Here is a 24,399-nt window from a genome sequence, read left to right on the forward strand (position 1 = left end):
CTTCTCCTGCCTGTCATGTCTGTGGGGTATCCTTATGAGCCTGGGAGTCCCCCACAGACATGGCTTGCATTGCATTAAATAAATTTGTAGGTTCTCTGCACCCCAATAGGTGTCAGCTCCTGTGGCCTACCCTGACCCAAGGGGGAGACTGAGCCCAATTAGTAGAACTTTATGGAGGGCATCTCCTTCCTTCACTGGGATGGAAAAGACACTATGTTAGACAAAAGGAATCTTAAAATATGTTTCCTACAGAGGGAGGAAGTTTCTGCCTCTACGCATCCTCTCATGTTAGCCAGGGAAGCCTCCTTGAAGGAAACACCTCCCACTCCAATCAGGAGCATTTGGCAGGATTCTGTGAAGCCAAAGGTTCTTTCCCATCATGTGTATTCATTTGGGAAGTGCAGGGTAGGAGACTGCTACAGCTACTTATTTCCTTTCAGAGAAATGTGCATGGGGCAAACCACATACTCCCAGCCTTTAAACAATGGAGGTAGTACAGAGCCAGAAGATAGGAAGGACTCACTAGGAAAGCTGCACAGGCACCACAGGATGGTTTCCCTGTAGTCTGTATTATATATACCCATTTTACTTCAAAAGGGACACAATGCAGGACAGAATTACCTCAGGAGGAATGCTCTTGAATTCATTTAGACAGTTTAGGATAATGTTATCCCCATCATTTTTTGCTGCAACTCCAGACTCATTGACACACTTGAGGAGCTGCCGGATCTCACTGTATTTCTGCTGCTTCACCAGCTGCTTGGCCACTTTGCTGTACACTTCCGTAGCCTCCAGCTGGAAGTCCTAGAGGTAGTTGGAAAATCAGAGCAACATTTTAAATGTTCTCAGCAGGTTTTCTCAGAGGGAGTCTATACAACAATATTTCCTAAGGACAAAATATTACACCATGCTCCAAAAAGTCAAAGCTGTTTTGGGGCCTCTGATCTTCCAGTCACCATTATTCAGGGCTGGCTTAAAGGTTTTCTATAATCAGACTGGTAACACTCAGTTTTGTTCAGGATCAAGAACATTGTTACCACCTCCTTTCTAGGGGGACAAAAAAAATCAGTTTTATTTCTTCTGGCAAAAGATCTTTCCTAGATTCCTTCCCACCTCTCCCTCACTCAGCAAGTTCCCACTATATTCCCCCAGCCACCCCACCAGCAGCAACACCTTATGTACCCAAAAAACAGGAGGCAACTGGCCATCATACACCTCCCATATGAAGGAAGAGGTTATAAAAGCTGCAGACTGATCCTGCCAAGAATAAGACAAGAAACAGAAGGAAGGAAACAGAAGTGATGTTAAGCAGCTGGACTCGCTGCTGCATTTTTACTGGGGGGTAGTGTCTGCTGTTACTGCTGGGAAGTGCTATTTTTCTAAAGCTCTCTATCTCACTATAAACAGGCATTCTGCCTTGCTCATCCTGACCTGAAAGAAGGAGCAGGGCCTGCCATATCCACACACACCCAGTGTGCCACCTCTGTCCAGAAGTGGCCCTGCTATACCTTTGGTCCTGCAGGGGAGGCAACTGCAAACCGCGCTGCCTGAAGCAGCACCTTTCAGCAGCTTCTAATGCATGGAGGGGAAGCAGGGAAGTTGGGGGAGGCCCGTGAGCTATGCTGACTGATAAGCACCTCAACTTTTATCCAGACATGAGAAATGAGAGGTCCCCAGAGAGAGTTTCCAGTTAATCAAGCTTTGCTCTCTCAGCCAGGAGAACAATACAGAGCTAGCCCTGGCCTTATTTAGTCACTGCATCTTTGTGTGGCTGTTACGAACTGAAGGGAGCTACCAAGTCAGAGCTCTCCATTAATATCTGTGATTGTGGTTTACCAGAGTAAAGTCACTGAACAAGGTGCACAGCAAAGGAAAAGCAGTACTTAATTCCTCGGTATGACCCAATTAGTTTGGAAGTGTCTTAGTGAAGCAGCATCTGAATTTCCTTACCAAGCTTCCTCCAAATACATGGACATTTAAGACTCAAAACTCATTACTTTTCTCCAAAGAGGTTTTTCTTTTTGGGGATTAAAAGAAATTTTGCAAAAAGAGTATTTTGCTTAAACAATTGCTGCTTGCAGGAGTTACTTTTGTAATAATAGTGCTTGTTATATCAAGTATTTCATACCTGAAGGACTCTAAACGCAATCCCAAACCCCTCCTCAATATTTTTGCCTTCCAATATGACCTGAAAACAGACACAGACAAATTTGGGAATGCACATTCCATTTTCATTACAGACAGATAAGTAATAATGCATTTCCACATTTTGCCCAGATGCCAAAAGACAATGCATTACTTCAACAGAAAACAGCACCAGCACCACAAGTAGAACAAATATAGGGTCTATTGCCATATGCTGATTCCCTGTGGGACACTGGGCAAGCTACAGATGGAGCTGAGCTGGAAGTTAAGAAGGGTTAGCAAATGGCAGTATTTGCCTTTCTTCAAAACACAGCACAATATAAACTCACAAGGTATGTTACTATTTGTATTTGGGACCCTCTGCCTCTGAAAGTTTGAACTCTGAGAAGAAGAGCTCCAAGTTCTCAAATGTTCTTTGCTACTTAGAGGAAAGACATTAATTTTTCATAGATGGTAGGTTGCATACATGCACAAGTGCCACCTGCCTGTGATAAATATTTATCACCCGCCTGTGATACATACAAGTGCCTCATTCAACCATCAGATGTTTCAACCCATATGAGTTAGTACTGTTGATGAGAAATAGAGTTGTGTTTGAAATAGCAGTAAGTACCTTGCAAGCAACATCCATTTTCATGTCATTGTTTCCAAAGAGTGTGGGCAAGGAGGAACCTGTCATTTGGGAAGTTCCTGAGCTTTCACATTGATGCAGAAACTTTGTTACTTCCATCTGCAGATCTACTGTACTGATGTGCCTAGAAAAAGGAAAAATTATTACTTTATTTTGAAATAGAGAAAGCATCAATTATTTGTGTGAACTTACTAATTTCTTGAACACAGTTCAAAATAATGCCTATTTCCAAATAATTATTTTAGTTATGTTTTGACTTAGTCTTTTGTGTAGCCAAGTCAGCAGCAATGAGATACTTCTCAGATCTGTGCAGTTAACGTATCACAAGCTGAAGGTGAGCACTTGTTCATATTATTTCAAATATGTGAGCCAAAAAACTTCGATCCCAAATAAATATCTGCTCTCTTTTTTCCACCTCATCACCCCCTCACCTTTAAGTTAGAATTTAGCCTGAAAAAAAAACTTCAAACCCCTTAAAAAAAAGCAAACCCTCCTAAGAAAACCAAGATATAAAAAAGCCCAAATACAAGAGAGATCTGGCTAAATTTACACTTTGACTGAGTTAACCTCAGTAAGCAACTAAGCATCACAAAGCTGCTTGCTTTGAGGAGAGAAATGGAAGAGTAAAAGCACGAAAATATGTGGATCAATATATAGCTTCATGCAGTGTAGGGTTTTGGGTTTTTAAACTAAAGGAAGGCAGATTATACATAGACCAATATTTTTAATAGAAACAATTGCTCATCTCCTGGGTTGGGTTGTTGGGGGAACAGGTAATGGGAAACCTATACTTGCAGCTACATAAAAGTCAGTTTTGGGTGAGGCACAGCTAGCATGTGTTAGCTAACACCAACCTTAACACAACTGGAAAAAAAAAACAAACCCAACTAAAAAACAACACCCAAAAGCCTGAACTTCCCCTTTTCTGTGACTTAGCTTCTTGTTTACACACACCTCGACACATCTGTAGCAGACATTTTCTTCCGAAAAGTGAATGCCATTTTTTTCCTTCCTGAACTTCTTGAGACCTCCTGCAGGTAGACTTTGAGATGGTCCTTGATCTTTAGAAGCCACGCCTGTTTGCCTCCCAGTTCCGTGTAAGACTTTGCTCCATGAGTGAAAAATCTAATGCAAGTCATGGCAGCACGAACATGATCCTAGAAGAAATACATTGAGCACTAAGATGGACCCAAGTACACCACCTCCAGCAATGCCTGCCTGCACTAAAGTGCTCATACGAAGCAGGCAATGCTTATTTTCTTTAAGGGAGTAGTTAAGCTACTGCAATGTGCCAGATCTGTGACAAACCCTTCAGTTAGGCACAGGCCTTCCTATAATTTTTTAGGACTGGAAAGCAGCAAAAATGTACTTCCCCATCAGGCAGGTTTACACCAAAGCAAGTAACCAAAAGCATAACAGTACGCAGCATTTCACTGAAAGATATGGCACTGACCATCTTACCTTCATGAACTGTTGCAGTTCATACAGGATATGGTAGTAGTTCTTTCTCTGCAAGTATTTGCAAGCTGCAATCAAGTAGACTCCCCAGCTCTCCAATCCTGGATCAATGGTTTCCAGCAAGTTCTCCAACATATGTAATTTTCCGCTTTCAAAACTCGGAATGAAGATCCCTTCAATGAACACTTCTGATGGGGATTCCTACACAAACATCAGAAAAGTAACTTGAAGCAAAGCCACCATGGCTTGATTTTCCTTATATGACATAAAAGAATTATGAAGTGACAAAACCAGCAAAATTATTAATTAGGCTGAAAGGGATCTCTGGAGGTCATCTGGCTCACACCTACACTCAAAAGAATGGCTTCCACATTAGGTCATGCTGCTTTGGGCCCGCACAGCCAAGTTCTGAGCATAACCAAGCCTCTCTGGGCCCCAGATCCCATGGCTTAACATCCTCACTGCAAAAAAATCTTTTTCTTATATCCAGTTGGAATTTCCCTCACTCCAAATTGTGTCCACTGTGTCTTTCCTTTTTACTATACACATGAGAGAAACCTGGCTCTATCTTCCCTATGATAACCGACCTGGCAGCTGAAAATAGCAAGTAAATCTCCTTTTGCCTTCTCCTCTTCAAGGTAGGAAAACATCATGCGCTCCAGGGCCCTAATCACTTTGGTGGCCTTCCAGCTAGACCTGCTCCACTTTGGAAATGTCTGTTTCATACTAGGCAACCCTAACCTGGGCACAGTAGTTCAGATTAAACCTCACAGCTATTGAGCTGAGAGGGATATTTCCTTCCCTTGACCTACTGACTATGGTCTTGCAATGCAGCCTCACAAATTGATGTTACTATGGGAAGAAGCATGTGTGACAGCACAGCCTCCATAAACATTTTAAAGACATGATTCAGATTTTTTATTATTATTTTTTAAATCTCACAGTAAGATACAAGCTACAAAGCCTGTATGCATAAAATGTTTCCAAACAAGCAATTGCAAAATATTTCATTAGAATCCTAGTAACCTTACAGCTTTAAGGTAACAAACCTTCATCTCTAGCTCGTGCGATCACCAGACTCCTTGTCCAAAATTTGCATATCAAATTGTGTATCCAGAGAATTTTCAACATCTGCTATTTAATTAGTGAAATTGTTTCACCAACATTGCAAAAATATGCAACTTTTCTTTAAAGGAAAATTTAAATTGATATGAAGGACACATTTGAAAAGCAAATCTAATTTGCAGATGAGTATATGAGGTCAGAATGGCCAATGATAAAATGAAGACAACTCGATTTTCTATTAAGCAGACTCATGATAATGGAATGTGGTGTCTCAAGTTGTACATTAATAATAAAAATTATAATTATAATTAGTGCAATTATAGTAATTATAATTATAGCACAGAAACTTGAAAAAGAAAACAACCTCCATGCACACTTAACAGCTTTCAAGTTGGTGAGATGTAATGGATTCACATTTCTTCCTCCTAAGAAGCACCCTTAATTTATGTGGCAGATCCTTGCTGGAAACATTTCTAGGTTTAATTGTAATTTAGCAACAACAGAACTATTTTCTCCAAACATTCCCAAGTCTTCCTCCATTGTGTAGTTTTTCTAAAGCAGAACCAGAAACCTTTTTTTTTTTTTCCCCTTGGTTTTGGTCCTCTCGGATATGATCCTGCACTCCCTTATAGTCCTAACTGTTACAGAAATGCAAACATGAGTGTCTGATTAAACAAATAATATCAAGAGACAGGGACACTGTGATACAGAGTATCTACTGTTATTGGTGTGTTGAAATTCAAAATCTTTCTTGTCTCTTCTGAACCGTGTAACAATAGTCCAAAGTTTTCAGCTTTGTAGAAAAAAGTGCTGTTGATGCAGGGGCTCTGCAAAAAAGGAAAAAAAAACACCTCTCCCCACACACTCTTCTACTCTCTAGAAGCCACACAATGGGAAAGAGAGAAAAAACATAAGATATAAACATCAAAGCTATTTCATTTCATCATGTCACTGAATTCTTGTCAGTCACCAGACACCTCATATAAAAACATGCAGGACCTCAGAAAATTCCTGTGCAAAAAACCACCCAGAATGTTGCATGATGCTCATTACCATCTTAGACTGGCCTTGAACTCCTCCTAGTTACTTCTCAAATTTTCATTTAGGTGATGGGAAATTAGATTACTCACCTTATTTAACAAGTGAAGCAGTGCTTCCCTCATACAGTCATGCCTCATGTAGAAGCTTATTATAGCCAGATTAGTGCCATAACTATGTAAATAGAACAAGGACTCTTGATAGTAGCTGTTGTGTTGAATCCTCCCCTCACACATAATTTCCAGAGACAGACTTCTTGTTCTCAGAGTTGCTTCAAGTTCCCTCAATGTGGCAAAGTAATCATCATCCTGCCATTAGAACAGAGACTCAACTGTAGGAAATGTAAGAGGAAAACTTCCTTTTCAGTTAGACCTTGTCACTGAGCCCTGAAGCATTTCTGTTATTGTTGTTTTTAAAATAGATAGTGCTTTAGATGAATGAAAATCCAGCAATACTTTTCATAAACAATAGATTGGAACCCTGCTATCAACAGAGGTGTTGAATGTTGCTGTAGCTAGCATGGCTGTCTGTTTCCAGAGACAAGAGAGAAGTCTTATTTATTTAAACACAATTCCACTGTCAACAGCTACATCAAAAACCTAGTTCAAACAAGCTTCTTAATTCTCCTAAAATATGTACCACTAAGAGGTCTTTCATCATTATGATTCTGCTGCTACTTTAGTACTAAGTAAGTTTTTGGTACCTAATCAGAACTTCAAAAGCTAATCCCAAACCACATAATAGTGCTTTCTGACAAGGAAAGAAGGGACAGCATTTGTAAATTCTCCTTTGAAATCCTGCAAAGTTTCAGTAGAAAAATGGCACCAACACAGCATCACAACATATTGTTTGGATTGAGTTTAGTTTCCTCAGACTGCAGCAATAACACACCACTACAGCTTCTTTCCCCTCCCCTAATTACTATAAAATTCTGTGATCTAGTTCTCAGCCACCAATTCACCATGAGGAAACAGCTAACAAATTTCCCAACAATATTTAGTTTGCAATATGCAATCATGACAAAAGAAGGAAAAAACACTAACAGCAGACATTGTATCCTACATTGCTGTAAGAGATATACATTAAAACATCATGACTTGGCTTTGTTATAGCCCTTCAGAGCAGACAAGACTCTTACCGCAATAAGTAGGGGCTTCACTGTGGACTCCAGGTACTGTACCACATCCTGGACCAGCCTTGAACCATGGTTCAGCTGGTTTAGATCCATAGGTGGCTTTAAACATCGGTTAAACTTCTCTCTTGCTGAACTTAAATTTCCAGCTTTAAGGCAAGCCATGCCCCAGGCATGCCATGCCCCACCTGGATCCAACCCAGATTTTGTAGAAACCTAAATTCAAAATAATCTGTTAATATTGCAACAAAGTCCTGTTACAGAAAACAGGAAAACTGGCAGAGAAAAAGACACAGTTTGTGATTGTGACCTTCTATTTCCTAGAGCATATTTCCCATTAAAAACAAAACAAAGCATGAAAAAAACCCATGCTGATTATTTCCATATTACTGGCACAAAACGCCAACTCCCAAAACACCCATAATCTCCAAATGTGGAGTATAATTTATTGTACAAGTTTAAACTACTATTTATCTGGGAAATTTCAGTTCAGCAGTTTAAAAACTCAGGACAGTTTCACATCCAATTTTCTAAATTGAATTATTTTTACAGAGTGGTTTGTGGTTTAAAAAAATAAAAACAAAACAAGAAAAGATGCTTCACAAACCACCAAGAAATTTTTTATTTTATGTAACTCTGCTAATCATATTTATTCCTGATTTTCTTTAGTAGACCAGCTGCCCTCAAACATGAACCATTTTTATTTAAATAGGTCATCTATTCCTGTTGTTTACTACCCCTTAAAAATCCTGTTTGTAGTATCATAATCTTGTTCTTAACAAAATGCAATGCCATCAGCTTGGAGAAGAGAAGGCTCCAGGGAGAACCCTACAGCGGCCTTCCAGTACCTGAAGGGGCTACAGGAAAACTGGGGAGGGGCTTTTTTAAGGACATGAAGTGATAGGACAAGGGGTAACAGCTTTAAACTGGAAGAGGGGAGATTTAGATTAGACATGAGGAAGAAATTATTTAGAGTGAGAATGGTGAGACACTGGCACAGGTTGCCCAGAGATGTGGCTGCTCCCTCCCTGGAAGTGTTCAAGGCCAGGTTGGATGGGGGGGGCGAAAATCACATTTGGGGAAAAAAAAAAAAAAATCTCATAAAGAGAACATAAGGGATGTGCAGAATAAAAACAGGGCCTAGATAACAGTGAAACAGTAAGGCTATTCCAATTTTAATTATACCAGGTAGCAAGGCTCCTACTCTTTCCTTCAGCAGCCTGCTCCACAGCAGAAGGACTTTTCCCTCTCAAAATTTTTTTTCCAGGATTCAGAAAATTCTTTCTTCCTGGTTTAAAAACTTAATCCCAGACTGTTTACATGTTGTCCATTTCATACATCACATTCTTCTGAAATCAGGAGGGAGAAAAACAAAAGCCACTACAGATGCATTATTAGCACTGCCATCCCTCCACTGTCATTACCTCTATAGCTAGTTGATAGTACTCTGCTTCCAGAAGCTGATTTCTTAATCTTGTTACTGCTGCAGGGAGGAGAATCTGATCCAAGGATGGAATTGGGCGGTAAGCAGCAGACACCAAGATATTCAACACATCCACTTTGCTGATGTAGCTGGAAAAAAAACAGAGAGGTTAAACAAATACATACACTTCCACTATTATCATACATTTGAAGAAATTCATGTAAAAGACAACTCTTAGATCAGCATTTCCTAATCACCAGTACATCAGATTTCTGTATCCTATTCAGATCCTATTCAGACTATTTTATTTGTTTTTTTTGCCACTGGCAGATGTTAATTGCAGACACCAGCTATATATTACCAGATCAAAATAGTACATGTGAAATGTATATATTACACCTGCCATCTCAAGCTCTGTAGCACAAAACTTGAGGAAAGTGCAAAATGCGCATTCTCAGGAAGCAAAGGTTTAAAATCTTTTATTGAAATATATACTGAGAACAGATACACAATATCAGAAGTAACATATTTACTCAAGTCTTCATGAATTATATCTCCCCACTCTTGAGAATTTTCTCAGTAATTATTATGTAGTCATATTACTGGAATTTCTACTATTTGAACTCATATTATTCTTACATTATCAGCTTCTCTTCTTGTTTAAAATGTCCAGAGTACAATCACAAAACAATCCTCCCACCCTCCGGTCCCCAGTAAAAAAGGGTAATGGTCTCCACAATACATCAATACATCCTAGTAAACAACTGGTAAATCACCTGTCACAGAGAGCTAGATCCTGGCTCCTTCCAGCTTTGACAAACATCATTTTGGCACTGAAGAGCAATTGTTTCATGATGTCCATAAGGAGACCAGCATCCACCTCAGGGTAAGTGAGCCCTTGGGACAACTTGCAGCAGTGCTCTATCAGCTGGTGGCCACACACTATGCTGTCACTGTGCAGGCTAAGGATGGCGATACACAAGGAAGAGCTGGGAGCCTGACAAATTGAGGAAAGACAGAGAAACATGGGTACTGAGATAGTTCTCCAGGGAACTGCTTATACTGGACCCTCTTTCTCCAGACCTCACCTGTTCATAATAAAATTCACTGCGTACAATTTCATTCTCCTCTTCATTCAGGGAAAAAATCCATTCAAGCTCAGTTGCCTTGGGTATTCGCACCACTGTGGAATATTCATTATTAGAAGTTTCTGTAGCCAAAAAGAAAACACTAGGTAGAATCATTGCACAATAAGTAACAAACCTGGCTAAGGACATACAATGCAGAGTATTCTCCTATAGTCTCTTGAACAAGGCATTTGTAATCCTCTCATTGTGCAAGTTCCTGCCAGTATCACATGTCCAGCACACAGTTTTACGGAAACATTTCCATTCATACCTAAACATACTCTCAGTTACCAACACACTGTCACCAAAACTGGCTCCAGTAACACTGTAAACAGCGTGAATTAAAAGAAGGAAAAAAAACCCCACAAACAAAAAAGAAAAACACTCTTTCTAAATTGAACTGGAAACTGAATAATTAGAATAAACCAAGCTTGAAAACATCTGATAAGCTTTCTTCCCAGTCTCAGAGAAATTAGAAAAGCAGAACAAATAACTTTCCCTCTCAAATCTGAGGATTTCCTGAGTGATGTTCTTCACTCCTACTGAATAAATTATACAGGCCTAGTGATGTGTAGCAATGCTGGAGGCAAAGAGAAAGATCTAACCAGAAGCAGCAGCTCAGGAACTGCATTCCAGCTGTTTCAGCCTTGTAGCAAATGTAGCAGTAAAGCAAACTTCTGCCAACAGCAAAAAACAAAAAAGCTCAAATATCCCTATATACTTAAAAAGGGGCAACTAATGAAAACATTTCTCATTTGTTTTGTAGCACAAATGCAAATTTTGCACGGTGTTTCATATTACTGCTATAAGGCCTTCAAATAACTATGTTTTGGTCTACCAGAATTTCACATCAGTGTAGGAAAATTGTGCAGAATCACCTCAAACACCAGACTAAGCAGCAAACAGTAAATGCCTTCTGAGTAAAAATGGCAGAGAAAAAGTCACCTAAATTTTGCATTATTCCTGAAGTGTTTTGATATTACTTGTTGGAACAGATACCAAACTGAAATTACTAGTCCATATTCACACAACCAGCAAAGGAGATGGAACTCAGGACACAACCACACCCATGATAGGGGCCTCATCCTGTCCTATGCCCAGCCAGCATGAGCTATCAAACGCCACAGCCCACTGCAGAGCTATTCAGTTGTACTATCATGGTTTGTAAACAGACAATCACTCAGCACAGCTCTGTACTGGACTGACTCTACTCATACCAGAGCCTCTCACTGATTGTATCCAGTATGCAAAGTGCACTCTCCAGTCATTGTTTCTCAGTTCCTTCCTTTAATCCCTATCCAGCACTCTCAATATTGCTCAGGCATTTCTCCTAAATCTCATTTTCCATTCACAGAAGTTTGGAAGGCTCAATGCATATGCAAAAAACAGTGATATTTTATAACTGAAGTTTTGATCACCCTTCAGCTGCAACTAGATGTACCAGTCTCCTATTTCTAATTCTGCTGCTAATGAGAGCCTTTAAAAAATTGAAATTTAACATTACTCCATTCCTTACCTTGCACTTGGTCCTGACCTTCTTTCCTGCTGTAATAAAATGACAGAAAGCAACATTATGCCTACTCAAGCACACTGGGGAAAATATATATTTTTAGAGACATCAATACAGCTAGCCTTTTTAGAATACTGTCTCATAATAATATAACATCTCTCCCGCCCTGCCTTCTCTGACTCATTGTCCTGCCCCTTTCTTCTACTGTCCAGATCCTGCCTCTGCATTGTTGTATTTCAGCTACACTAAGTAATTAGTTAGTATAACTTCCTGTAGGAATAGTACTGTTGTATGCATCATAAAAAAAGACAACGAGAACAAAAATAACTGTCCGGCTTCAGAATATGTCAGAGCTAAAATGAAGCTTTTGGCACTCAGGTTCTAGTCCTTAAAATTTAGTTGGTTTTCACATACATATAGGGCAAGTTTAAAAAAATCCAGACACTTAAGCAACTAAAACATGACAGGTGGCATTCAAGCTCGCTGCTAGGCTCTGCTGACATTCTGGCAGTGTAAGCAATGATGCTGACGCAAACTGGTTTACCTAGAGGTGACTGCTTGTTTTTTCAGAGGTCCCTTTTCAGATCTGCACAGTATTCCTCTTTTCCTTGCAAGCCTGCTGATACTGCCATAGCAGACACTGCTGTTGGCAGGCTGAAAAGAGGGAATTTTACCTTCAGTGACCTGTCAAGCCTGCTGATAGCTGTAGCAGCTGTGGCAACATCAGCAGGCTTGACAGGGTCACAGAGAGTAAAACTCACTCTTTTCAGCTGCACTTTTCACCAGCTGGCCTAACATACACACAACAAAGTTTGGTCCAATTCTCAGCTTAAAGCAACCACATAATGAAAATCTGTCATCACAGCTGTCCCTTTTAAGGGCAGTTGCAAAGTCTATCAAATATGAAGTTACTTTGAATTCCAAAGGTTTCAAGGAGTCATAATCAGTGGATTAGGGAGTAACATTAAAACACTATGTTCAGCAGAGCTAGTCAACATGGAGCTGAGTAAACAGTCAATAGGAGTTGAGTAAACTGCAGGAAACTTTTCACACTGCAGGAGTTTGTGCTGAATATATTTTGCATAAAAGCATTCCATTCTTATGTTTAATGATCAACTAATGCTTAAAGAATTGAAGACTGTAGCCTGGCTGTTCAGTGTTCTTTCTAATATGAAAAGTATACTGAGGCATAAGGAACATCCCCACTCCTACCAAACCCGAAAAAAAGCTGATGTTGTATTATCCAGATAAACCTAAATGTTTATTTCTCTCTCTTTGCATTCCTGTACTCTGCTGTGTACATGAAACTGAGGAGAATCTGAATGGAAGGGCTTACATGCTTGTGTCTTGTTCCAAGCCAGGCAGGTGTTCTCTGTTGCAGTAGCTGTAGCACTGATCACACACACGAGACAGACTTTCTCTGCAAGCTTCTACTGCCATTTTCTTGGTGGAGCAAGAGCTGCACACGAGCCTGCCACAGCGCCGGCAGTGGTGGCGCCTGTTAAACTGAGCAAAAGAGGTCACGGACGAGCAACAGAAAGAACTGACTGCAGTCCCCTCCTGTATCTGCCTCCACTGGTGAGTAAACTTACTCCATTTTAAGAGAGGAAACAGCATGCATGATAAGGCTTTTCAGAACTGTACAACTATTGATTCTCACTGTTACAATTCCTTTCTGAAGAGGGCATGGCAAAGGAAAAAGACAACCCACAGGCAAGTATTTAAAACATGTTTGCTGTAGTTTTGGGCTTTCAACTATTTGTTGTGTCCCAGTTTTGATCACAGAGGTATTTAGATCATCTCTTGGAAAAGTTAGAAGCTCTAGACTGTCTGACACCATCTTAGGAATTTCCAAATTCAAAAGCAACAGTTATTTTGAAAGAACAGTACTGTTTCTAAGTAGTAGAAGGTAACAGACTGTGAGCAAACCTGCAAAACTCAAAATTAAACCTCTCCCGCAAACTACCAATGCAGTTGACTCAGGTACTTTATGAAACAACAGGTTTTAGAAACGTGTAACCAACAGCAAAGATTATGTTTTCCATATTGGTAATCTGAATTATATGATGTTCATGTTATTTCTTGCCAGCACAGTCAACTACTAGACAGCCTTTTGAAATACTAATGCTGCTATTACACTTTTTTGAGATCTCATAGTTGTCTCCTCTCCAATGAGCAGACCTCCTGTTTAGGCTCCATCACTTCCCAAAACTCTGCAAGGAGCTAACTGATGACAGTGTCCTCAACTACACTAAATAGAAACTAATGGTTAAATATCAAGATTGCCAGACCTACAGTGATGTTGACAGATTTGCTGAAGTGGCTAGAGTATCTTCGGAAACTACAAGCAAGTGTTCGTATTAAGGTCACTGGCCTTGGAATGTCCGAACTTCATTTTTGCTCCTTACCATAGTGAAGCGTTCAGTTTTGCAAACCATACATATGGTTTCAGTGTCATCAGGTATCCATTGCTGCTTTGGTGGTGGCTTCTCAGGAGGCACAAATTCTTGAGGAAATAAATTCTTCTGCAAACTTCTATCTCTGGGACTTGCAGATATGGTGGCACCTTAAAAAGAGGCAGACCAAAACAAACATGGAATGGGATTTAGGCTGCTCAATGGAGACTTGAATACCAGAAAACATTACAGACTTACTAAGGCTGTAAGATCTTTCTGGCTCACAAGAAAACTACCATTATCTGTCAACCAGGCATGATAGAATAGCATTGTGTAAGGAATATGTATGCTTTAAGCTAAAACTTGCAGACTGTAAACTTCTGGTACTTAAATACTGGTACGCAAGAGCACAAAGAAGTGTAAGAAAACTTGTCAACATCTGTTCTTATATCATAAGCGGAGACTTTAAGGAGGAAGAAAAAAAATACCCTGTTACATGAATACCAAGAAGTGATATAAAATAGAATATAATCTTAAGGATATCCAGTGTTGACATTCCTGGAGACCAAGGCTCTTCTTTGTTATCCCAAAAGAGATGTGGTAGGGATAGCAACAGCATAACCCTCCCTATTCTGGTCCCCTTTACAATATACTGTGGGGAAAGCAATTCAAAGCAGGAAGAGTTTTTAAGTCTTTCATCTTGCCAATGAAATATTAGTTGAATCAAGTTTATACTATGAGATAGGCTTTCAGTTTATATGATGTGAGACAGTTACACTAAAGGCCAATTACAAAGTTCAACATGTCATTGCAGGCCTGCAAGCCACCTTCTGTGTACACAAATACTAAATTAAAAATGAAAAAAAATCTCATATCCAATAAAGCAAACTCATGCTCATCTGAGTACACAGTAGACTGCAAAGGAACTTTGGAGCATCAGACAATGCATTCAAGTTTTGTAACAACACACAGATATTAAGCTGACCATTACGAGAAAAACCAAAGACCTAAACAGCCCAATCCAAGACACTGCTGTCACTTTATGTAGGCAGAGCAAGAAGAGTCTTCAGTTCAGGGTACAGAATCAAAGAACAGTTCAGACATGCTAAATGATAGATCAGAACATCACCGTGCAGCTCTAGTTCAGGCCCATCATTTGCTAAGAATCACCAGCCTTGAAAGACTAGGATATCCTTTGCTAGTCATTTCCCAGGAGCACAGACAGTGCATCTCTCACAACATATATCCTCCAAAGAGAGTATCTCTTGCTTTAGATGCTGAATGGAACCTGCAGAATGATTTGTGGTTATTTTTAAGCCACAAATATTCTTCAGTTCTTTTGGCTTAAATTATTTTGTTTCCGTTTATTTGTGTTGGAGAACTGTGGAACCCCCTCAGACAACACAAAGAGTGCTATTTTGGTCAGGTCACAACAGGGATCCTAGGAAAAATAAATTCAAGGACCAAAAGAATGAGCAAAAAAAATACAACACAAATGAGAGTTCTACTGTTAAGAAAAAAAGTTACTAAGCAAAGAACAGGAAGACAAAGAGAAGTGCCTAATTATGGGGCTTCCAGACAATCTCTGCCCATGTACCCACAGAGAAAATACAGAAGTCAATACACAGAAAGATTAACCTGCAGCATCATTAATCCCCCAGCAACCTAGCTGTGACAAAGAGATAAGTTGCTTTTTTTCCCTGCAGATGTAGTCCATTTTTTTATGGCCTGTTCAGGCTTGTTGTTTGTTTTTTATTTCCTCCAGGGTCTGGAATGAAAACATTGTGTTGATTTTTCAGACATTTTCTAGATACCTATCAAAAATAACATGAAGTCACATACTTCCTGGTTCCCTTTAATTTTTCTTTTAATTGGGCCCAAAGCACACAACTTTAGAGACCTATATTAAATGTGACTTCAGATACTATTAAGTAGCGGGAGACACATAAACAGAGGATAAAACAAATCAGAACAGGTTAAAAGAAAATGGCACCAACGTCTTAAACTTACCTGTAAAGCTGACAGGAGATAGTTCCGATGACCCCGATTTAGACAGTGCTTCACACTCCAATACCTGATTGAAACTTTCTTGGATACATATCAGAGAATCTAGGACAAGGGGAAGAAAGGAAAAAAAAATAATCAGAGAACAATACTGGTCATACATCTACCTGTTTTGACAAAGATTAGTGAAATACATTCACAGGAGTCTGTAAGAATGTCAGCATAATAAGGGACCAGCTATGTAATTTCAATTATGTTTTCACAAAAACTAGTCCACAACAATTCAAGCAAAACTGTAAAATTCAATGACCTAAAACCCAGAGAAAGGGGTCCTTACCAAAGCAATGGACTACTGACAGGTCCAGGAATAATACAGTTGAGAATAAATAGTAGATGTGGAATTAATTAGTTGCCACAAGATGCTCATGACAAATACTAAATGCTTCACATCACAGTGGAAGTAACATACTTGCAGTGTTACAGGTCATTTGGCAGGAGACACAGGTAAGTTTGATGCTTTTATGCTAGCAGAAGCTGCATCTTTAAATCATGAAATGAAGTCAACATTTGGAAACTGGCATAAAGCAAGTTGGTACCATATGTGTAGGTATACATACATACATAGGTACACATGCCATGTGCTTTTAATACAGCGAAAAAAAAGCACTGGATTTGATCTGCAGCACCTTCTACTGTTGGAGCTCTAGAACCCTGAAAGGAGAGAGCCAAATGCAGGAGAATCGGAGACAACACAGATGAGAAAGGAATTGAAAAACAAGAAAGGAAAGGTGTGTTAAGAATGTTAAATAGAACTACAAGTTTAAAAGTCTTTTATGTGAAAAAAAGAAACAGGATTCTGGTAGGAAGAAAGACTATGAAAGATTAAATCTCCATTTGATTTGCAGGAAGATGTGGCTGCTTAAGTCATCAGTGACTGTGTTAAACAGGAATGAAATAAAATTGAACAGTATCATATGAAAATAGACCCACAAAAGCAGAAACAGAGGAAAGTCAGATAAACTTCTGAAGCTATCCCAGAGAACATCTATTTACCACAAAGACAACAACTTTAAGAACATGCTCTTGACTAGTGAGATACTACAGACACACATCTAAAAATGTTGTGGCACAAATGGTGAAACGATTCTGGCAGGAAATTTGCCCTTTTTTCCAAAGTGAAAAACAGCATTCTTACAGATAGTCACCTGATCTCTTTTCTTTTAATGCAAAAGGGAAGTTGAGAGCTTTTTCTGCATACTTGGAAAGCAAATTGTCAATGTCTTCTACAGTAAAACCAATTTCCTGTTCAGCTAAGAGTTGGTGCAGTGTCTGCACAGCAACAGCTACCCAGTCCACCTTCATATTCATGAGGAGCTGCTCCACCATGAGCAGTGGCCTGGAGGAGAGGTGGAAGTAGTTAACACGGGAGAGCTCAGGCAGAGTCAGTAGCACCTGAGGCACAAGGAAAAAAGCACAAAATAAAATTACACACCTCCAAATCTACATTTGCAAGAGAATAAAGATAAAAACTAGCACAGTAGCTTATGCAGGGAATGGAATAACATAGAGGTAAAAATATGGAAGTGGGACTTCTCAGAGCTATTGCTACTTCTGTTACAGAATTACTGAGTGGCTTTGCATAAATTACTGAGCTTTCACTTTCCCATTCCCTAAAACACTGCCTCATTTCAGAGGTGGAGGAAGAGTGGAAGGTATTTTGTTACCCTGAGACTGATCCGTTGTAGCAGAATAAACTATCTTACTAAATAAATTATCTTACTAAACTAAGCTTATAAAAAGAACATTAGCCCAATACTTAACCTTCCATCATTTCAGGCAGCATCAAGAGAAGAAAAGAGCAGTTTTTCTGAAGATGGGCAGTTAATACAGTCACTTTCCAAATGAAATAATGACTAATGATTTAAGTCTAATGTCTAAACCATACAGGTGAGAATTTGTTTATATTACTACACAGGAAGGACACCTGGTGTTTCTGACACAGCAAGTTAAGGATGCTTGCTTTTTCACTGAGACAAACATAACAACTGTCCTGACAAAGACTGCAATTTTATTTTATCTGTCCCCCCACCCCAGCTTTTGGTCTGTGCATTCCTCCACTCTCTACAGCTCAAACACAAGACTACTCTGATCACATTAGGAGCTACAAGCACTTTGTAATACAGGAGCTGCAAAGATGGAGAAAGGGAGGAGCAGTTTTAAGACATCTCTAACCTTCCTTTGGATCCTGAGACACAGTATCTTAGACCTGATATGGTGAGAACACTCTGGTATATTCTACAGAATTTATATTTTATACGTATATTATGCATTATAAAATTACTTATGTAATTATATATTGCCATTAAGGCCACAATGCAGGAATTTTGCTCACCTTTGATCCCATATAGAGGGCCTGGATTTCATTACGGCGTGCTGTTGTCAGATTTGCATAGAAGTGAGCTGTGAGGTAATCAGCCAAGAAGTGAGAGGCTGTCAAGTTTGGATGCTGGTCAAGGGACTGTTCACTGATTGCAAGGCAAACACCAGGGTCTTCAATTCTTTGTAAAAGCTACAGAGAAAATACAGTGAATCCTTATTACATTCCTGGAAATTAACCTTTATAACAGGCAAGTCTATGACACATTATTACTCTACAATGGTCCAGCAAGCAAATTAACTTGCAGAAGTGTTTATCTATATAAGGATGAATTAGAAATCCACTTATAGACTACTTAACTCCTATTTTTTCCATTTATTAATAAAAATGTTTTAATTAAAGCAAATAAAAATCAAACAAGAAATGGGGCAGAAGGTGTAGTGATGAGAAGGCTCACCTTTACTTCCAGAATATTTTCAAAGCTACATAGTCTGAAGGAAGCTGCACTTTATTTAAGCAAGAGCTCCATAATTATCAAAACTAGAAGAATTTACAGGTCATTTTTGGGCACTGAAGCACAACTGACCAACTTCCTGTTATTAGTTTCACTTCTGTTTTTTCTGCTTTAGTAAAGAAATGCTTCAATACGACTTTTCAAATAAAAGGAGCCTTGTATTCCCATATAACTGATATTTATGCTATTAGGTCCAACAATTACATTGCGAATTTGGATTTTTACTTAAATAGAACAGGGGATAGCCATGATCCTCAAAGCATATCTAAGCAAACGGCATCTCTTAAGGGAGGAACCAAAAAGGGCATGAAATGCACATGAAAGCAGCAAAGAAAACATATCTCAACCTATGTGATGTATGGACGCAAGGCTGAAGTAGTCCTCCTGTTACCTGCAATGATTTTTCCAGTTCTTCCATCTCCAACAAATGGAGAAGGTGCTCACGGTGAAGGTTGATCAAGTCTTCTCTTGGGACAGGATACAAGTGCACCCATTCCTCACACAACTCATATTCCTAAAGAATTTAAAAAATTAAATTAAAAAAAGTAAACAAAAAAAATAAAATATAGACAAACACTACCCTCTCTGATACATCTGTTTCTCTCAGAGTTCTGATCAAGTTCAGAAATTCTGTAGCATAGACTCCTCTCCCATGAAGATGATAGTAAATTTTGTCAGGCATTGAGAATACCTTCTCATCCCACACTAGGTGAGTTGGCTTGTTATAGAGACACTTTTAAAGCTAGCCAGGTCTACAGAATTAGTACTTATATAACAAGCAAGCCTGTATTATGCCCAAAGCCATGCTATTAAAGACTTCACAATTCTTTGAGAAAAGAACAGGTTTTATCTCAGAGTTACAACTTAAACTTGAGGATTATTAACTACATGTAAATCTGGACATTAAACACAGATCTGTATTTGTTTCTGTAGCACAAAACTGAGTAAAGGAATCCTTCCTCCCAAGTAATCTCCATTGACTGGTGTTTTAAGATGCTATTTCAACAAATCTATCTATTCAAAGTTTAAGGCATTCTAATTCAACAAAATTCATAGGACAATGCCTAACCTTTCCTTTCAGAATGACATTCATGACAGCCTGGGGATCATCAGTGCAGACTTTTTTCAGATCCTGCCAGTCGTTCCACAATGGTTCATTTTGCACATTCAAAATCTGAAAAAGTTAATACTAGGGTAGCACAAATTGTAAAAGCTTTATCTACATCAGTCATTAAATCTAAGAAAACAGCTGAGCTGATCACATAAAGAGACACTTCATGCAAAAATAAAAGTATAACAGGAGACCCATCTCTAGCCCTTTTCTGGGATAATGCAATGCACTTGCACTCCAACAACAACTATGGAATTCTCTCAGAGGCATGCGTCTACAAAGCATGTTTATAAGGGAGGTTTTTAAAAGACTGGGTGGCAATAATTATAACTAAAAAAGTACATGTATAATGCAGACATTGCTGGCACTAACATGGAGACAACTGAGATAACTGCTAGTTAGCAGAACCACCACCAGACAGAGCTCAGCAGGGATTTATTACTCCTTTTTTAGCTCTGTTTGGTCTGTCAGTCTATGCTGAACTCCAGGCCAGTGAATTTGACTTAACTTGGGTATCTGCACTACTCTGCAGTTAGAAAAACTGGCTGCAATACAGAGATGCTTACTGGACCACTGGTCTTGTACACCACACCTAGGTGTTTCTGCACCTCTCAAGCTTATAAAATTATGAATTACCTTGGAAAGCTTTCAGAGGTTCTGGCATTTGTACAGAATGGAAAGACAGACTTTGCAAAAAACAGCCTCACACATATCTAACTGTGTTTGCAGACGTGAATGTTAATAGGAGAGTGGAAGTCACGAAGAATGGAAGCAGAGTGTTAATTTGATACTACAGCACTGAAAATACATTAAATGTTTTGGAAGAAAGATATGAAAAGCTATTATGATTTTAAAAAGTATCAAGAACAAAAACTTTTTCAAAGGGCAAGCGTATTTCCTCCCTGATGCCTATTTCATCTCACTGTTCACTTAAATAAATTACTTTGTACCTTTTGATAAACCTGAAGTTCTTTCTTCCTGCTCTGCAGACTGGCTTTTAGTTCATTGGCTATGCCCAGATCAGAAACACAATAGGCTAGAATTTCCAAACAGGCGTCCAGGGGCCATTTATCCAGACAGCGCAGGGCCAGCCTGCTTCTCAGTGTTCCGTTCTTCACTTGGAACAAGTATTGCCATCCATCCTTACCTGTGGAGGAAACAAACCACTTGTCTGAAACTCATTTTTTTATAATTCAGAAAATAATAATTAAAAAATCTTCAATGGACCACCAAAATCACCAAAAGAACAAAAGAACCAGTACAGTGCTGAAAAATCTATGCTAGACTCATCCCAAGCATCAGATCCTTGGGAAGTAACCAAAGTTAGAATGGGGTGCTTACTATCTTTAGACTCTAATGGGCTCATCCTTCCCCAGCATATATCACCCATCTATGACAATGACACTGCTGTAAGAGACATTCCATTAACAGCACTGAGATTAATGTCTCCTGATGTATTCAGCTCTTCACATACAAATAACACTACAGATGCATTCTAGTCCTTTTGTACTGAATTGGTAAGGATTTGCAAATTTGCAAAGCAGAAACTACACCATCAGAGAAAGCAAATTTAGGGTGAAGGAAGAGAAGAGACCTGTTTCTGTCTTTGGATTTGCCCAAGGACCACTACCTTGGTTTCTATCTCCTGATTCAGGCAGCACTCTTCATTAAAAGAAAGAAGGAGAGAAAAAAGGCTGACTTAATCCTTCTTACCCTCAGCAGCTGCACAGCTCAACACAGCATCCTTCACACTGACCAGCTCCTCCACATCCTGACTGTACAGATCCAAGACCTTCACAGCTCTGTCCCAATCCTTTGCAGCAAGAGCTTGTTCGAAAACTCCCATTAATACCCTAACAGCTGTGGTGGAATGCAATCCTAGGAGAACCACAGATATGTATCTCTTCCCAGAGAAGACAGCAGCCAAACTGCCACCTTCCTTCTGCTGATTCTGAAGGGGCTCAAACATAGCAAGAAGAAATCGCTCCAATACTGGGAACTCCTTCAACAATGCCTCACACTCCCTGGATATCTGTTCCAAACCTAAAGGCACCTCCCGTTTGCCCCGAAACTCCATCCAAGATAAACTGGATTTGGGAATTTTCTGTATATTGGATGCACTTAGACACGCCACTGTGGCCATTAGCTTTGACTGAGACTTTAGGAAGTCCAGAGAGGAGGCAGCGAGTGTGTGCTGGCTCAAGTCATTTGTAGAGGATGGGGCCTGAGTGGAGATATCCTCAGAGGTCACTGCAGAATTGTGAATAGGTATTTCAACATCTGACAGGCAGTGGCAGGCACACTGGTGTGCTAAGTTGCTGATGTTTGTCAGAAGTGACTTCGCTTGACTGTTTTGCCTTGCACTGCACAAGGACAGTGGTTCACAGCAACAGTTAACAATAACTTGCTGCACATTCAAGTTCAACTCTTCCTTAACCAAGAGAGAAGAAAGCCTGCAGGATTGAAAACAAAAGCAATTTACCCAACATATATAAAAGGTGCTTTAGAATTACACATTTTCACAAATCTTCCAAATGTTTTGTGAATGCAGCCTCCTAATACACTTCAAAGGTACATACAGGGAAAGAGTACATATCCTGTACTTACCACTTAGCTAAATGTGACATGATAAAACGGTTTTCCATTAATGCTCTTTTTTTTTTTTTTTAAGAGCTACTTTGTCAAATCAGACACTTTGTATGCCAGCCTAATTTAGTAATTTGTGATGCAGGATGCTAGATTATTCAATTTACCTGCTGGCCAGGGCAAGAGCCATGCTCAGCTGTATTCTTAAGAAGTCCTACTGCTCTATTTTGTATTATTACATTGCTAAGTTGCAAGTCCACTGCTCTGAGCTGACACATGCAATAAAAAAAATACACTTAAATGCCCTCTCTTTTCACAACACACAGTAACACACAGTTTGCCCTAAACGAATCTTCAGCTTGGTAGAGAAACCACTGACTAAGCTTCTCCCTGCACACCAATCCTCGCAGCATTAAGTGAGTCGCTGGTGGGACACAGCAGGCTGTTCTCCCTGTACCAGCCAAAGAAGAGCTCAATCCCGGCTGAGGCCCAAAGTCACCAACACCAAGATAACCCAGAGAAGTAGTCTGAAAAGCACCAACCTGTCAGGATGAACCTGTCTGTCAAACACAAGCTGGGAGAGTAGCTGAGATGGACTCTGCTGTAGCAGTATGAAAGGGTTCCCCACTTTCACTTCTGCTGATGTATCTTAAAAAAAAAAAAAATAAAAAAATCCAGAATATTTATTATAATACAAACTCATTAGGTAAATACATCAAATACACAAATTCTAAGAGCCTGAGTCTGAAACCTCTGACTAAATTCACAAAGGTCCATATTCAGATTAATGTAGTAAAATCCAAACAGCAAGGTATTTGGGATTATGATACACCCCTCAACACCACTGGCTCAAATTTTACAGTACTCATTACCAAAACAGATAGAGTGAGAAGTCTCTGGCCTTTAAGCAAGATCTACATTCAAACAGTTTAGCAACTGTACTTCAAACTTTTCCCAAAACATGTATTCGTGGTGAGAGACAAAATGTGCAATATTGGCTTCTGGGGGGTCTCTGGATACAGATTAGTGAGTCCATGCTCTACTCAAGTCAAAGTGAGCAAAGGGAGAGGGAACTCAAAGATGTACAGCTACTTTTGCAAAAGTAGTAAAACCCTCTCCAGTATTGCTGAAAAGCCTTTGGATCCACTGCCGAGTTATGCTGGAGTAACTCTGAACAGATAAGCTCACCTTTTCCTTTTATCTTCCAGTACAACATTTTCCCAAAACTCACTCAGGCCCTTATTGTGCATTTTTTTGGCTTTGGCAGTTAGTCAATGAGGACTGAATCATGTCCATACAGAAGTTATGCTTGGCATGGTAGTGACCTGAGCTGAACTAGTGTGTCTGAAAAACAATGCTTTGCCCTTTTTCCTCATCCTCTTGGGAAAGTATTCTCTGAAATCAGTATTTTGGTATTTTACATTAGTGCAGCTCAATTAGTGTCAGCTTAAAAATTAAACAGATGAGCAGTTTTTCTCCTAGCACAGTGAATTGTTCTGTTCTCATGGCTTTAAGTGCTGATGGTGCATTTCTGTTCACGGGCTACCATCACCTATTGATTGTATGAAAAAATTCTGCCTGGTTACCTCTGCACAGCCTTCTATACACTCTCTCATCCCTGTGGAGCTTCAACTGAAAAGCACACAGCATGCTGATCCACTGGATACAAAAATCAATCTTGGCTTACAGCGTAGTGATCAGAATTTTTTGAGGTCAGGGGTGGTTTGTTTTGTCTAAATGAAGTGCAGAATCTGAGCCAGTAGTTAACATTTCTGTTCTCATTTTCCTGCTGCTATCAGCTACTTTTATCTTAGCTGTGGGTGGCCATAAGTGTTAAGAAATAAATTCTTTAAAGCAGTGCAATAATTAATTGAAAGCAAAA

The 24,399-nt window shown here is 39.5% G+C and overlaps 1 protein-coding gene across 6 annotated transcripts in view; it reads right to left on the bottom strand.

Moving 5' to 3' along the window:
- ZFYVE26 (zinc finger FYVE-type containing 26) overlaps positions 1 to 24,399 on the bottom strand; it is a 53,499-nt gene that overhangs the window by 3,764 nt on the left and 25,336 nt on the right. For 4 of the 6 annotated variants that reach the window (XM_051620198.1, XM_051620202.1, XM_051620201.1 and 1 more), the window contains 21 exons: positions 23,060 to 23,165; positions 21,645 to 22,384; positions 20,882 to 21,078; positions 19,890 to 19,994; positions 19,212 to 19,334; positions 18,322 to 18,498; positions 17,135 to 17,381; positions 15,936 to 16,034; positions 13,938 to 14,095; positions 12,866 to 13,035; positions 11,536 to 11,564; positions 9,981 to 10,102; positions 9,669 to 9,889; positions 8,894 to 9,041; positions 7,476 to 7,685; positions 6,430 to 6,645; positions 4,238 to 4,435; positions 3,731 to 3,933; positions 2,759 to 2,900; positions 2,129 to 2,188; positions 622 to 804 (listed from right to left, as the gene is read on the bottom strand). In XM_051620198.1, coding sequence (XP_051476158.1) covers positions 622 to 804; positions 2,129 to 2,188; positions 2,759 to 2,900; positions 3,731 to 3,933; positions 4,238 to 4,435; positions 6,430 to 6,645; positions 7,476 to 7,685; positions 8,894 to 9,041; positions 9,669 to 9,889; positions 9,981 to 10,102; positions 11,536 to 11,564; positions 12,866 to 13,035; positions 13,938 to 14,095; positions 15,936 to 16,034; positions 17,135 to 17,381; positions 18,322 to 18,498; positions 19,212 to 19,334; positions 19,890 to 19,994; positions 20,882 to 21,078; positions 21,645 to 22,384; positions 23,060 to 23,165 — 3,854 coding nt within the window. The remainder of the gene's footprint in view (positions 1 to 621; positions 805 to 2,128; positions 2,189 to 2,758; positions 2,901 to 3,730; positions 3,934 to 4,237; positions 4,436 to 6,429; positions 6,646 to 7,475; positions 7,686 to 8,893; positions 9,042 to 9,668; positions 9,890 to 9,980; positions 10,103 to 11,535; positions 11,565 to 12,865; positions 13,036 to 13,937; positions 14,096 to 15,935; positions 16,035 to 17,134; positions 17,382 to 18,321; positions 18,499 to 19,211; positions 19,335 to 19,889; positions 19,995 to 20,881; positions 21,079 to 21,644; positions 22,385 to 23,059; positions 23,166 to 24,399) is intronic. The other 2 variants (XM_051620199.1, XM_051620200.1) reach the window with 2 other exon arrangements.

The sequence above is a fragment of the Apus apus genome, chromosome 5 (assembly GCF_020740795.1).
Source record: "Apus apus isolate bApuApu2 chromosome 5, bApuApu2.pri.cur, whole genome shotgun sequence".
Classification (NCBI taxonomy): Eukaryota; Metazoa; Chordata; class Aves; order Apodiformes; family Apodidae; genus Apus; species Apus apus.